The sequence below is a fragment of the Chiloscyllium plagiosum genome, chromosome 3 (genome assembly GCF_004010195.1).
Source record: "Chiloscyllium plagiosum isolate BGI_BamShark_2017 chromosome 3, ASM401019v2, whole genome shotgun sequence".
Classification (NCBI taxonomy): domain Eukaryota; kingdom Metazoa; phylum Chordata; class Chondrichthyes; order Orectolobiformes; family Hemiscylliidae; genus Chiloscyllium; species Chiloscyllium plagiosum.
This window is the reverse complement of record NC_057712.1, coordinates 13,886,734-13,902,974: the sequence shown is the minus strand read 5'-3', so window position 1 is coordinate 13,902,974 and position 16,241 is coordinate 13,886,734. Positions and strand designations below refer to the sequence as shown.

At 37.0% G+C, this 16,241-nt stretch overlaps 1 protein-coding gene across 2 annotated transcripts in view; it reads right to left on the bottom strand.

Moving 5' to 3' along the window:
- Positions 1-16,241, bottom strand: part of nbas (NBAS subunit of NRZ tethering complex) — a 261,417-nt gene that overhangs the window by 178,029 nt on the left and 67,147 nt on the right. For both annotated transcript variants that reach the window (XM_043677491.1, XM_043677501.1), the window contains exons 22-24: positions 15,754-15,843; positions 12,808-12,961; positions 1,278-1,463 (exon numbers count right to left, since the gene is read on the bottom strand). In XM_043677491.1, the coding sequence (XP_043533426.1) occupies positions 1,278-1,463; positions 12,808-12,961; positions 15,754-15,843 (430 nt within the window). The remainder of the gene's footprint in view (positions 1-1,277; positions 1,464-12,807; positions 12,962-15,753; positions 15,844-16,241) is intronic.

The window sequence follows — 16,241 nt, the reverse complement described above, 5'->3', positions numbered from 1 at the left end:
ATTTGGTGTGGGGGTTAGGCTGACTTTGACAAGGGCAGACATGGTCAAATGAAAGACTTAATGGAGACATGAATCATCGTGGCTGTAGATCTTCACTGCTTGCCCTAAATATTAATGCCTCTATAATGTTTTACAGGGGCCTTCATGTGACAATGCAATCACTTTAAAAAAGGTTATCAAGTCCTGGATTTTTTTTTGAAGAGAGAGTGCAAAAGCAGAGGTGCCAGAGAGTCCAGCTTTCAAGAGGCCTTTGAGTTTTTAAAAAATATTTTAACAATGGAAAGGAAGTGGCCGGTTCTCCCAGTTCAGGTTTTCTAGTTTGTTTTTTTGCTATAGCAGTCACAAAATGCGAGAGTCCAGAAGTGTTGCAAGTTTCAGTCAAAGAATTCCTCTGATTTTCTCTGAAATCTCTCTGGACGCTGTTCTCTCCTGTCTGTAAAAATCTGTTTGAAATTATGTTTTTGTCAAGAGGTGTGTTTATGTGATGATATGCATTGGAATAATTAATTAAGTTGCTGTATTGATTTGGTTAAGTTTTCCTATAGTGAGTGTTATTCTGAATTCTGCTTTTCTTTTGTTTGTGTTTCAACAATAGTGTTTAAGTAAATTCTGTTTTGCTCAAAGGAGAGTGTTTTGACCAGTTGCATCCCACCTGCAACGCCCACATCACATCTGCCTTTAAAAGTAAAAAAAGTTCTGGTCTAGGCTAGCTTCTTAACTTATTATGGAGGGGCGGGGGGGGTCTGACCTGAACCTGCCCTTCCTCTCCTGTTCCCTGAGGCATGGACACTGTTTCTTGACCTGGACCTGCTACAGCATCAGCAGGGGCCACTGCTGCCAAAGTCTGACAGTACCTCAATGTCAAGGATTTCTGGGGTTGGGGTAGGGGTAGGGGTAGAGGTGAGGAGGTGGTGTTGCTCTCAGAGGAACTGGGAAGACTGACGTCATGAAAACAAATGCCTACTTGGAACTTAATCCTGTTGGGTTTCTTGGGAATGGCTCCTTAGAGCTGCCACCATATTTCCAGCTAGCAGAGGCATCCACATCCTGATGATTAGATTTCCCTTTATTTCTTGCAATGGCTTGGGATAAAGGTAGGCATTCATGCTTTTTACATATTGAACAATGCGGGGACTAGAAGAATTTGTTTTAAACACCTGTCAGTAAAATCTTTTCATACGAATTACTTCTCAGCTTATAAAGGGAGCCAGTGACAAACAAAATCGCCAAATTACAGTATTATTAATATAAAAATGAACCAAATTTGTACAGCTTACATTGATCATTAATTGCCTCAGTTTATCGATGTCTTTCATCTGTTGCAGTTCCTTCAGAGAAAGAGTTGGATCAGCTCCTGCTTCATACACGAGAGTTTCCAGAGTGATCAGATCATCACATAGAATCTCTAATCCAGGGATGTTCCTCTCCTTGCCAAGGCGTACTAGAGATAAGGCACAATCCACCTAAAGGCATGTTATAGAGCAACATTAAAACTGATCAAAGCCTTTGGCATGGTTTACAGATGAAAACTTTTTGATTTTCAGTCCTCTGACCCATTACCTTATGCCTATTTTATTTATTGGCTTAAATGTTGGCTCCAGTTTAACATCCATTCTGTAGCATTATCTAAAACTCCAATGACAATTCTTCCATTTCTCCATCTGGATAAGAGTATCATTTGACTATCATTTTTTGAATTATGGAACATTATATGAAGTAGACTTGCACTCAATTAAAAACTCCAAAAAAAAACAGAAGAGGCTTTCATGTCATGAAGTGGAGTTGGATTTTGATTCCAGTCTTAAAAGTGAGGGGACAGCAAATGACATGGATCCCAAAGTCTTTCAAAGTTAATTCATGTGCAAGATGTTGAAAAATTTGACTTCTCAAATCAATCCAATTAGCTTCCACTGAACAGTACTTGTACATTCATACTACATATCTGTCCTTTTACATACTGCAGTAATGTAGGTTTTTGAGTGCCCAAAATGAAGACTATATATAGCTTTGTGTGTTTGTGTGCATGTAGGTGTGATGTCTTAAATCAGTTTAAATATAAATTTATTTCATTCCATGAACATTATTGGACAAACTAAATATTTACTGGTCGTAGCTGATGTTACTGCAGTGGTTTCATTACTTAAAGAGACATCAAAAATGTGAACATATACAGAAAGAGAAGTGAGGAAGTACTTTCAAAGCCCAGCATCATCGATTATAGGTCAGACATTACACCAGACAATAATTAAAAACTCCAACAAAAGTGTCTTTCCTCGGAAGTAGAGTAGACTAATACTGCAGGTGAGCATAATTTCTATGTCTCATTCATTTGCTGCCTATGTACTTTACTGGCCACAACAGTTTGTTATTAACAAGGCATTCATTTGCCAAGTGCATTCCTTACTTTTGTTTCATGTAACTCCTGCAGTAAAAAAGGCAGATGGTCAAACAACAAAACAGAAAAACATACAAGTCACTGGTTGTCTAAGAATTAAAAGAAAATGAGGTATAATGCAGCATAATTAATTTGGATCAGCTGCTTTTATGCTTCCCTGACAAAAAAATGCCACCAACAAAACAAAAAACCATTAGAAGACCTTCAACAAATACTCAACATGTGACATATTCATCCAAAACCAAATATGTAACCTAATATAGCTAAAAGGCCCAATCATCTTCAAGTGCTTCATCAATCAGTCCCTGCCATCATAAGTGGAGATGTTCGATAGTGATTGTACAATCTTCTGTACAATTCGTGACTCTTCAGACTCTGAGGCAGTCAATGTCTAAATGCAGGAAAACCTATATATTCAGGATTTGGCTGACAAGTCGCAAGTATTTTCCACACCACACAAGTTCCAAGCAATGATTATCTGTTGTGCTTCTTGAAACACAATGGCATAACCATCAGTGAATTCCCTGACATCAACATCAAAGGGTTGCCACTGACCAGAAATTGAACTTTACCAGCTGGATAAATGCTGTGGCCATAAGACCTGATCAGAGGCTAGGAATCCTGCAGCAAATAACTCACCTCTTGATTCCCCAAAACCTGTAAGGAACAAGTCAGGAGTGTGATGGAATACTTCTCATTTGCTTGGATGGATGCAGTTCCAACAATACTCGAGAAGCTGAACACCAAACAGCAAAAAAACAGTATACTTGACTGGCACTCTGTCCACAAACATTCACTCCCTCCAGCACTGAGGCTCAGCACCAGTAGAACGTACCATCTTCAAGAAACACTGCAAAACCTCACCAAGACTCCTTTCAAATGCATGACCACTACCATCTCGGAAGACAAGGATAGCAAATAGGTGGAACACAACCACCTGCAGGTTCCCCTACAGTCCACTCACTATCCTAATTTGGAAATATATCACCGTTCCTTCAGTGTCACGGAGTCAAAATCCTAGAATTTCCTCCCTAACAATATTCTGGATCTGTTTACATCATATGTATTAGAGGAGTTCAATGCCACCTCCTCAAAAGCAACAAGAAAAAAAGGCATGTATGTTAGCCTAACAAGCATCAGCCACATCCCATGAGTGAGTAAAGAAAAATAAAACTTTGCGTTTAGTCTAATTTACCCCAAAATGACAATAAAAACAGAAGGCTATATTTGTTAATAAGTATGTGAAATACACTTTGAATAAATTACGAGATAATTGCTTTGTCAGTGGATATTACCTTTCTGCAGTAAACTGCAAGAATCAAGAAATTTCCGAATAAAGATAAAATACATTGGATGATGGAAATCTGAAATAAATGCACTCAACACTAGGCAAATTCAGCATCTATGGAGAGAGAAGCAGAATTTCGAATCCAATATGACTATACAGCTAAAGGGTGTTATAAATTTTTCATTTCACTTTTGCCAGAGGTAGAAACCCAGTACAAAAGACAACGAGGTTATTAATAGTGGAGAAAGAGAAAAAGAAATGTAAAATGGGTGTAACTTAAGGTGTGAAAGGGAGTGGGTCCTTTATAATAAGAGTAAAGAACACACAAAAAGACAAGGCTTGGGGAAGAGAATGTAACAGAAAAGGATAACAGGTATGATGCGATCAGTTTCTGAAGTTACTGAATCTAGTATTGAGACCTCAAAGCCATAAAATGCCTGAGTAGAAAATGAAGTGTTGCTCCTTAAGCTTCACTGGAACATTGCAGCATGCCCAGGACAGGAATAGGAGTGAGAGAGCAAGATGGCTTTTTGAAAGGCCAAGTAAAACTCAAGACGTTAACACTGTTTCTCTCTCCACAGATGCTACCAGACCTGAGTTTCTTTAGCATTCTCTTTGTGAGCATCAAGAAATGTTGAGCATATGTTCTATAAATCTGCTTCCTAAGCAATTTTACAGAATATTACCTGTTTTCTTCAGGGGATTTGGGGTGTCACTGACTGGATGACTATTTATTGGTCTTCTTAGATGCCCTTAAAAAGGTGGTGGTGAGCTACAGCATATCAATGTTATTCAAAAAATGTGCAGTACTGATTTTGTAACTATGAACTCATAAACTTAGAGTGCCTGATGCTTTTATGACATGACCGTATGAGCCTAAATTATTTTGTCTAATATCTTCAGAAACATTTCTTGTATTATCAGCAAATTGATTCCATTACAGAAAGACAGATGTGCTTTTTAAATAAATCAAAATTTTAACTCAAAAAGTGATTTGCTGCATAATGTTCAAGTTCATAGCATTTTGCATCACATGAATCAAAATTTTCTTTTCTGATTGCAATAAAGTAAACAAATTATGATGTTCAAATGGTTTACTGGCGTAGTTTCTACCATTATTTTATCTAATCTCTTACCTTGACCATACATAACAGGCAAAGAAACTCAAAATTAAGAATGAAACAAATTGCTTTTATCCTTCTCCTCTGGATATTACAATCAAGTTACAGAAATGCTTAGTTCATATTTTATTCTGCTGCATTGATGAATAAGAAATGAATAGTAAGAAGAAGATAAACAGAGTCTAGTGAACAATTAAAAACCAAAAAAAGATTAAGTGAATATGCAAAGAAATGAATTAAAAAAGATGGATCAATCCAGATAACAGCAAGTAAAATGAAACTTTCATTTTAAGGGAAACAATGTGTAACTGTGAAAATGATAGATTTATCACATAAATATCAATGACAAAACTAAGAATGAGGAGGGGCTTTTAAGCAAAATAAGGTCATGGAGAAAGTAGTGGGGGCAGTGAAGAGAGAGAATGTAAAGGCAGGAGAGCAAAAGAAAATATGGGAAAAGATCAAGAATGGCAGGAAGGGACAGTGAGGGAAAAAAAAACCTAGACTAGCTAGAAGTGCTGTACCTGAATGTGCATAGCATTCATAAGAAATTAAATAAATTGACAGTGTATAATCAAGTAAATAAACATGACTGATCATTATTCAGACCAGACAGCAAGAGGACAAGGATCATTCCTGAAATATTGACGGGTACATGACATTCTAGTTGAATAGGAGGTTACGTAAAGCACTGTTAATCAAAGGCGGTTTTCGTGCAGTAGTTAGAAATGATCTTGCTTCAGGAGATTACATAGAATTGGTTTGGTAGGGGAAAAGAAGTCACTAGTGGGAGCAATCTACCTGCACCCACACAATAACCAGTGTGAGACACAGTATACAAGAAGAAATACTGTGTATTCTTCTATGTTCTATGTTCTAAATATTGGGGTTTATGATAAAGGGGTGGCAATTTTCGTGTATGACTTTAATCTACATATAAACTGGATAAATAAGACGTACAATAGTAGCTTAGATGAGGGATTTATAGAATGCTTTTGTGATAGGTCTTTAGAACAGCAAGTTCTGGAACCAAGCAAAGCACAGGTTTTTACATTTTAATTGTGTAATGAGACAGGATTAATTAGGAACCACAGAGTAAAGTCACCTCTTTGCAGCAGGAATGACAATGTGATTTTTATTTACAGTACTTTCAGTTTGAAAGGGAGAAGTCGAGTATTTTAAACTTAAATTACAGCAACTATATGAGAATGAAAGCTGAAGTAACTGAAGTGAACTACAATGCTAGCCAGTGGATAGATAAATAGACAAGCAGTTGCAGATATTAAAGCGAATATTTCAGAATTCTCAGAATAATTACAATCTGACTAGAAAGGTAAATTCAAAGGGGAGGATCTATGCCTGTAGCTAATCAGTTCAGGAAAGCATCAAACTTAAAGAAAAAGTGTACAATTGCACAAAAAGTGGCAGTTCAGATATTTAGTCAGAGTACAAAGAACTGCAGAAAATGATTCGAAGTTTAATCAGGGAAAGATAGGGTATGAGAGGCAGCAAGCTAGTCATGTAAAGCTAGACCAAGAGTTTCGATAGATATCTAAAAAGAGAAAAGGTAAATGCTGGTCCTCTACAGAGTAAGAAGGAAAGTTAATAATTGATAACAGTAAAGCAGCGATCATAATGATTGAATACTTGGTTTCTATTTTCACCGTTGAGGCAACAGTTATTACATGGATTTAATATAAATTAGGATGTGGAAGAAAGCAAAGATTTGATGAAATTACAATCATCAAGGAAACAGTACTAACAAACTGATGAACTGCAGGGTTCCATGCCTTCAGTCCTGAATAACTCCATTTGAGCGTCTCACATGAGGTTGGTGTTGATTTTTTAAAATTCAATTGAAGTCGGAAAGGTGCCATCAGACTAGAAAGTAGCAAGCATATACATTATAGCCAAGGGAGGTAGGCAGGCAGGAAATGGAATTTTAAGCGCGATAGCTTGATATCTAATGTAGGGAAGGTGCCAGAATTGATCACTAAAGGAGCTTGTTCTGAACACTTTAAACCTTCAACATAATTGGAAAAAGCCAGTATGGTTTAGTGAAAGGAAAGTCAGTTTTAACAAATTTATTGAAGTTGTTCAAATGAGTAACTTGTTGTGGATAATGGGGAGCTCCTTAATCAACTGGATTTGCAAAGGACATTTCACAAGATGCACACAAAAGGACTGCAAATGCTAGAGATCAGAGTCAAGATTAGAGTGGTGCTGGAAAAGCACAGCAGGTCGAGCAGCATCCGAGGAGCAGGAAAAATCGCGTTTTGGGCAGGAGCCCTTCATCAGGAAGATTGGCTGGCTGGCCTTAAGGATGCATACATGGATCTTTTTCTGATTGGAAGGATGTGATAGGTAGGGCACTGTAGGAATCTTGAGTTGTTACAATTTGTATCCATGATGTAGATGAGCAAAACAAAAACACAGAAACAAAATTTGCCAATGACATCAAGCTAAGTAGGGAAGTAGATTTGTAGAAGTCAAAATCAAGTTGTAGCTGGGGCATGGATACATTGAATGAGTAGGCAAAAATCCAGCAGATGAAACATAATGTTTGAAAATGTGAAGTTGTTCATGAGGCAGAAAAAGTTAAAAAAAAAAAGTGCATTACTTAAATAGAGAATAAGTGCCGAAATCCAAGGTGCAGAGGGATCACTGTGTTCCACTGCACGACACACAAAATGTTAAATGTAAATAATTAAGGTAGTTCATGGAATGTTATTCTTATAATAAGAGGAAGTGAACACAAAAAGTGTTATGCTTCAGTGGTGCAAGGTATTGATAAAACCACATCTTGATTTGTGTACACAATTTTGGACTCTCAATTAAGGAAGGATGCAAATATGTCAGATACAGATCAGAGAAAGATTACTTGATTGACAGTTCGATGAGCAGGTTGTCTAACATTGAAAACTTGGACAGACAGAACTGATTTACACAGGAGTTTAAAATGTGAGTAATGACTTAATTGAAGTTCTAAATGTTCTTGATAAGGTGGACATGGAAACGATGTTTACTCTCGTGGGTGAGTCTAGAACGGGTGGGAGGGGGTCACTGTTTAAAAATTCGAAGTCACCCTTTACGATCAGCCATGATCTTTTGGAATGGCACAGCAGGTTCAAGGGGCCGAATGGCCTACCTCTGTCCCTACCCATCTTTACATTACGCCAATTTAATTGATTAAAAGGAAACAGGTCATTTGAAAGCTGCAAATAATCAAAAATTGAAAAGAACTGATATTGTTTATTTTAATTCCACCAATGCCATCAATAAGGGAATTATTGATGAAGCTCAGAAATGTATTATTGCATGAAGGTTAAAAATGGTATTATGAAGTAAGAGGTGTGCATTTCAAGTGCTTAAAAATAATCTTTCAAAACTGAATGTACTGAGAATTATCAATGCATAACATGCAAAAACTTTTTTTAAACAGAGAAATGGAAGATCTACATATGTCACAAAGGAGCTAAAATAATTGCCAGCAGCTTTTCATTTCATTAACCTTTAGTAATCTTCATCAGACACTTTTTTTTTAAATCCACTCTTGTCAATGCACTCACTGCTGCTGACATTTTCCCATGTCTTTGTACATATCTTGATTCAAAAAATGGCAGTGTTTCTCTTGCGCATCAATGAATTTCTTGAATATGTAGTAGATTTAGTGAGGGAAAGGTGGAATTATTTCATGCAATTGAAAAAGTTCTTGCATAACCTTTACAATTTTTCTAATATAGTTATTACTCTGTTTGAACTGTGCTCAATCAGATGTTTGGGGGAAAATGAGCAAAATAAATCAACATAACTTTGCCACTGGCTCAAAATAAAAATGATCATTCTCTAAATAAATGAAAACTATAAAAGTAAACAGTCAATGCCCACAAGGATAGGAAAAGTGAGACAATAAATTATTTAAAGAGATAACTGGGATAGGCAATTGAGAAAAATAAACCTGAAGGGTTTACCTACTCTACAGTAAGACAGCACTGGATTGCTGCTTGTATACTTGCCTTGCAGGTGGTGAAACTTTACTAGATTGATCACTATAATGAGAGGGCTGCCCTATATTGAGAAACTGAGCAGATTGGATTTACACTCTTTGAGAATTAGACATAATCTCATTGAACCATGCAAGATTTGGAAAGGATCAGACAGGGTAAATATTGAGAGCTCGTTTTACCTGGCAGGGGAATCTAACACAGAGAGCAACAGCTTTAGGATAAAGAGACATTTCTTTAGGACCGAAAGGAGGGGAGTTTTCTCACTCAAAGGGTTGTGTATTTTTGGAATTTGCTTCCTCAGAGACTTATGGATGCCCCATATTGAAAGCATCCCAGACAGCAAATAGAAACATTTTTGGTCAGTTAAGAAATCAAGAGATATTGGGGAAACCGGCAGGACAATAGAGTTGAAGCAGAGAATTAATCATAATCATACTAAATGGTGGAATGTGCACAAGGGGCCATTATCTACTGCTACTTTTATTCATTATGTTCGTCTGAGTCAATGACTATTAATCAAAAGCAATGTTGAACAGGATGATTACTTTGATAAATACTTTGTAGATCACATATATTACATCACTAAATGATATTTAAATTTGATTGTCAAAACAATCTTTGACTCAGACAAAAAGATTTGATGTAGCTAAAAAAAATTGCTATTGACCATTTGTCAGGAATCCTAATGACTAAAATTTCAGCAAAAAAAAAAATGACAGAATCTTTACTATTTTTTTCATTCTGATTTTTATATAGTTAATCCATTCAAGTATGTGTTCTCCTATTTAAACTTTTTATGGTCAAGAATAGTTGCAGCTCCATTTATGTACAAATAAAATTATTGCTCCTTCCTTTTCCCTTACGAACATGAAAGCAAAATTGTTACACTATCCATAACTGATATGATGCAATGATTCATGTGATTTCATTATTTTTAAATTGATTGCTCACATAAATTAAGATTGGGTGCCACTATGTGGTCACTAAAAGCAATACAACTTTTGATAAGAGCTAGTTGCAGGGAGAGAATCAACAAATATAGCAAAAAAAAGTCTATATTTTCTAATGACAATTCTGCCATTAGAAAGAAACTACTGAAAGAAAAGGAAGGTCCACACATGGTACTGAAGTGTATACCGGTAGACCTTTGCTTAAGAGCAACTGAATGTCAGTGAAACCTCAATTTTAATCCACAGAAGATTTGCCTTCTGGCTTCTTCACCAAATTACATGAAGGCTCTACAACAGCGTGTGGGGAAACATTCAAGATTCAATGTCACATCTCCCACTGCAGTTATGATTAGGTTTTGGATCACTTTGAAGCCACAACTTATTTATAGTGATAAATTATGGAGTACAGTTCCCACAGGAGCTTTCTACACTAACCTGATTCCTTCTATTTCTGATCTTTAAAAGAATTGTTTTTATTTGTTCACAGGCATTGCTGGCTAGTATGAGAACCGTGTCTTTTTATTTTTGTGCTTTTCATAATTTATGAACTAAAATTACTAAGAACTATTTTCAAACCTGGTGTCTTGCAAGAGTGCTTCGTGTTTTGAAAAGCAAGTAGCTTGACACCCATGGTGAACATTATGTAAACAGCTGGTAGCTTGACACCCGTGGTGAACATTCTATAAACAGCTATTCTAACAATCAGTAATTGAAGTACTTGCAGTGGAACTGGATCCATGGAGTTTTATGTACAGATGCAGCTGAGTAGCAACAATAAGTTAATTGGTCGATTGAATAGTCACCAGTTATTGATGACAAAAGCCTTTTTCCTGCCAACAACTGTGTGACTAGTTGTCAGGTAAACCAACAGGCTTGGGGCTGGGAACAAGATGGGAAGATGTTGATATCCACCAGTTCAGAAGTGGTTTCAGTTCTCTGCAGTCAAAACTCACTTTAAGCCTTAAGAAAACCAATTAATCTTCCCTTAAACAGTTGATATAAGCTGTGACTTTTAACTGATATCAGAAATATTTTACAAATGAACCAACCACCCTGTGCCTCTTGCAAACTAGTTGACACATTTGGAAAAGCAGCAGCTTTCAGATTAGCAAGAACCAATCCAAGAGAATTTGTAGACAAAAGTTTTTGAATCTCTTTCCAGTTTTTCCTCCCCATATATTATTTCCCTGTCTGTGTAATGGAGAGTTTATAAGGGAATTTAATTAGTAGTGTTAAATGCCAACAGTTGGTAAATGTTTAGCTGTAGCTAGTCTAACCAATTGTAATAAGTAGTCATTTTTACGAAGTATAATCTTGGTCTGTACTCGGGATATGGGCTGAACTTCAGAGGAGACTGAAACTCTGGAGTTTAAAGTCCCCCTCCCACCAGCCGCCCCCACACCCCCAGTCCCCTCTCCCAAGTATATTTCTGGCAAACATCCAAGCCATTGAAAACAAAATGGATGAACTTAAAGCGAGACTCACCTTCCAAAGAGAATTCAGAGACTACTGTGTCCTGTTTTACAAAGACATGGCTCACTCCTGCTACACCTGACTGTGCCTTACAACCGGAGTGTTCTTCAGTTTACCAAATGGACCCCTTGGTGTCCTTGGACAAGGCAAAGGGCGGTGGGGCCTGCCTCCAAATCAACAATTCTTGTGCTCAGACATGGCAATCCTGGCAAGTTACCGCTCCTCAGGTCTGGAATATCATAGAAGTGAAGTGCTGTCCCTGCCAGATGAGTTCACCTTCACTATGCTGATTGAGTCTACATCCCACTCAATGCAGAAGTGAAAAATGCACTGATGTACTATACAACACTACAAACTGTTTTCATAAAGAATACCCTGAGGCCCTCTTCATTGTAGCTGGTGACTTCAACCATACCAACCTCAAAAACATGCTACCAAGATACTGTCAACACTTTTCCTGTCCCAGAGGTCTGAACATCTTTGACTATTACCATGCAACTAAAAGGTGCCTACTGCTCCATCTCCCATCTGCATTTTGGACAATCAGATCACAATGCTGTCTCCCCCTCCCAGCTTACATGCAGGGATTGAAGTGTAAGGACCCAGTACACAAAGTAGTGCAATATTGGTCTGAGGCAACGGAAGGGTTTCTACTGGATTGCTTAGAATCAAGGGACTTGTCCATATTTCCGAACTCAGCAGTCAACCTATACTACCATTACAAACTTCATTAGTGTGCAGACGACAGTGTATGGAAGTTAATTTGAAGGTTCCCCAAATGGAAATCATTGGTGGACAGGGAAATCCACCCCAAACTGAAGTCCAGGTCTGAGGCGTTCAACCCCAGGAAATCCTGACCTATACATAAAATCATAACTCCAGAGACACCAAGAGGCAACATCAAACTCAGCTTGAGACCCAGACCAAACACATGTTTTTGAGAAAGAGAATCAGGGAGCACCACGTCCTGACAAGCCAAATGAGTGCACGCTGTGAACAAGGGCCATTAAAGTACCTTACCAGTCTTTCCATCTGCCCATCACACACGTTTGTTTCCCTCTTTTGTATTTGTGTGTAAATGGAGAATTTAAAAGAGAGCTAGAGTCTTAACTAGTAGTTATATACAACAGCTCATAATTGCTTGTCCAGAGACTGAATCGACTTATTTGTAACAAATCTTGTTAAGTACAGAAACTTAGTCCATGTTTTCTGTCAATCAGGATCTGCAAGATAGCTAAATTGGGGAATTCTTATATTTTTTAAACTTTAATTTCTGTGTTGACTCTTGGAATAGTGAGGTTGATTTCCACTAGTGAGGAATAATGCAGCTCTCCAATCTCAGTTATAACAATGGCTAAAGAAATATACACACATGACCTTAAGAGCTTTTCCCATCAATCCTTTAGAATTCAGAAGTCTGAATGCTACATGTAACAATAAATATCTTTTGAGGAAAAACTCTAAAATAAGGTGGTGAATGTCACCTTCTTGCATAGAAATATTCTCACTTCCAACAATTTATAACGCTATTTCAACAAAAAGGTGAAAACATAGAATTTTCTTCTGATCTCACCTGTCTGGAGTAGCTCTCAATCTCCTCTGCACGTTTCTGATACCACTCTGTCAGACATTCAATAGAGGGTTCAGTTGTGCTGTACTTCAACAATTCAGGCTGCTCTTGATACAGAAATTCAGCTACATCTTGTGGACTGCAGTCTATGACCTGTCTGCAGGAATGGAACACACATTGCATTTGATCAGATGAATAGAAATTACAAATAAAGGAATAATTATGCAAGCCATAAGCTAGTCTACGATGAACAAAATAAGCTAGTCACGGCTGAATGCATTTTATTCATTAGGGGTATGTACCGTATCAAAGTTGAGAATGTTAATATAAATTATCAAGTTAGGATGCCTGTTGCAAAATATTTACCAAAATAACTAAGGAAATAAACTTGATTATAGACTAAAAGCAAAGAACTTAACACATTGAAAATATAAATTATTTTAGAAAATGCTCGAATATTCTAATTTGTGCATAATCTGTGGAGAGGGATCTTGATCATCTTATTTTATAGTAGCTGTCTTTCTTTTAGACCTAAGGCTCTTATTCTAGAAAGCTCGGTAATACTATTTTCTCAGTAACAGAGTCTACTTTTCCAGCAACTTATTATATCAAGATTTTTTAATCGAGCCCAATCAAGTTTAACCATTTGAGCATTTCCAGGCTCGAAAGCTGAATATCACTAGGCATCAAAACCTGTTTCAATCACACACATCAGAACTAGATAATGTCCTAAATCTGAGCTTTCAATTGGCCGGGGAAAGAAAAAAAGTTCATGATGTGTTGGGTCCCCAGAGCATTTCCCACATATAGCAGCCAATAAGAACAAAGTTAATGATTTTAAACAAAAACAAATGAATGGGGAAAAATAATGTATAATTAAGCAGGAATGCTCTTCATTGAAGGTGAAAATATTTGCAGGAGGTGTGAGTGGCAGAAATCTGAATTGCTGCTGTATAAAAGCAAAGAGAAAATTAGCGAGAAAAGAAGAAAACAATATTGAACGAAATAAATTGGGGCAGTGTTTTGATTGAATATGTTTGAACATGAAAGCTTGCAAACTGCCAAGTCAAAAAGTAAGGTAGACTGGACAATTGTTCTGCAGAATACCAGAGTTCAGTTCACAAATGTGACCTTGACCTTCCAGTCACTTTTCATTAAATTTTCCACCTTACTCCCTTTCAGTCTTCTCTGTTCTTCAGTTTTACAGTAATGCAGTGAACATCAATGCAAGCTTGCAGTGCAACACCTCATATTTTCCCTAGAAACTTACTAAAATTTATCCACAGGATATGGGTGTCACTGGCAGCCTAACCCAAAGTGATGTTGGAAAGTTAGTGGTGAGCAGTCTTCCTAAACTACTACAGTCCATTCAGTTTAGGAACACTTAAGTTGCAGTTAGGAAAGGAGTTCCCAAGATTTGATCCAATGAACTGAAGGAATAATGATATACTTCTAAGTCATGATGGTGCTTGACTTGGAGGGGAATTTGCAGCTGGTGTGTCTGCTACGATGTGTCTGTGCCTTTGTCTTACATGGCAGAGGTTACAATAGAAGGTTCTATCAAAGCAGCAGCAGTTTGTTTTGACCTGATCTGTTGACTCTTGCATCATGGTGATCTTTACAACCTTCTGTACCTTATACTGAACTCAATAATTTGAGACTATAGCCTTTGCAGCCACCATGTTTTGATTTTTTTGGAGGTTTGCTTTCTGCTCTCTAATCTTATTCCTCTCTTTTGCTTACAGATGAGACAGTCACATACAGAGAGGTGACTGAACAGATGACTAAAAGCTTAGCCAAAAAACAAACAGATTTTTATGATTATCTCAAAAGGAGGAGAAAGGTAGAAAACTAGAATTTGGAGTTTGTGCAGCTAATAACTAGCAACCTATGATTTGTGATGTAAAACACCAAGGCACAAGGGATTCAGCGATCTTGGGAGTGCTGTAGATTATGAGGGATGAGGCCATGGAGGAAGTTGAACACAAGAATGTGCATTTCAAAATCAAAATAATTTAACTTGAAGAAATACTTTATTTTGAAGAATGCAGTCATTCAGGTCCAGTAACTTGCTAATTACCCTGAGCTGAATTGACAAGATTGAACAAATTTTATTACTCAGAATTACTGTAGAATTATCACAGAAAGCACATACAGAAACCTCAGTCAAAGATGGCAATGTCAGAAACAATTGGTTATTAATGTCAGTTACAAATATGAATTTTAATCAAAATTAGTTTATTTTTAAACATAAAATTGTTGGCTCTTTTGTAGGTTGTTGTGTACCTATCAATTAAATACTAAAAATCACGAATGACCGCAACATTTTATTACCATCATTCTTGCAGGTGACACAGTAGCACAATTCTATTTTATCTAATATTATGTGACCATCATTCACTGATACTAGCTTTTTTATGTCAACAGCAACAGCAAAAGTGAACTTTTGTTACAGGGTGATCATGCAGCAGAGATTATGCAAAACTTTAGGAAGATATTTGCAGTTGGAGTGAGTCACAATTTTTGAACTCACATTAAAGAGCATCAAAATGTGTTGGCTGCCCCTACATTTACTAAGATATCAAAAAAGCACAGCTTTCCTTCCAAGTTGCCCCTCTTTAATGTATACTTTTCCACAAATGTAATGCCTCTTAGCTCCCAAAACTTGTTAAGAAACACTTCAGTCACAGCCATTCTACCTTTTACTACAGGCTACTAATCTATAATTCTGACTGGTAAGCAACATGACTTCCCCACTTGCCTCACTAATCTTGCGCAGCTTTTGTGTTGATCAGCTGATCAATTTATTTTTTTTAAATCCACCCCAAGTTACCCAATCCCTTCCAAAGAATGTTTCAACAAAATATTTCAAGAAGAAAGTGTTGATTGTATTGTACCCAGCACAGTAGGTAAATCTATAAAACTGAATACGAACATGCAAAAATTTACCTTAAATTTGGTTCTTCACACCAATCTAGATCCTGATGCCTTTGTTCATTCCACGGCAATACCACCAAATCACCCTGCTCATCAACAAACCTGTGGAAAAAAAAATGCAATACATTCAAAACTAAGACAGATCAATCCTCATACTAAACCTTAAAATACAAACGTTCACCGTCTCCTGCCTCACATCTTCAATGCATTATCTGCGCTGACATGTTAAAGTTCACTTGAGAATGTAACTTTTTTTTTTAAGAAGTTTTGTGACTTACATATGAAAGAACTGAAAACAACATGGTCATTCTAAAAGATAAGAGACTTAGCAAATAATCCTGGTCTTTTTCAATATATAATTTCAGTTACATCACACGAAACGTTTGCTATAAATTCTGTGTCTTATGCTCTTATACTCCACAACGACCTGATGAAGGAGCAGCGGTCTGAAAGCTAGTGCATCCAAATAAACCTGTTGGACTATCACCTGGTGTTATGTG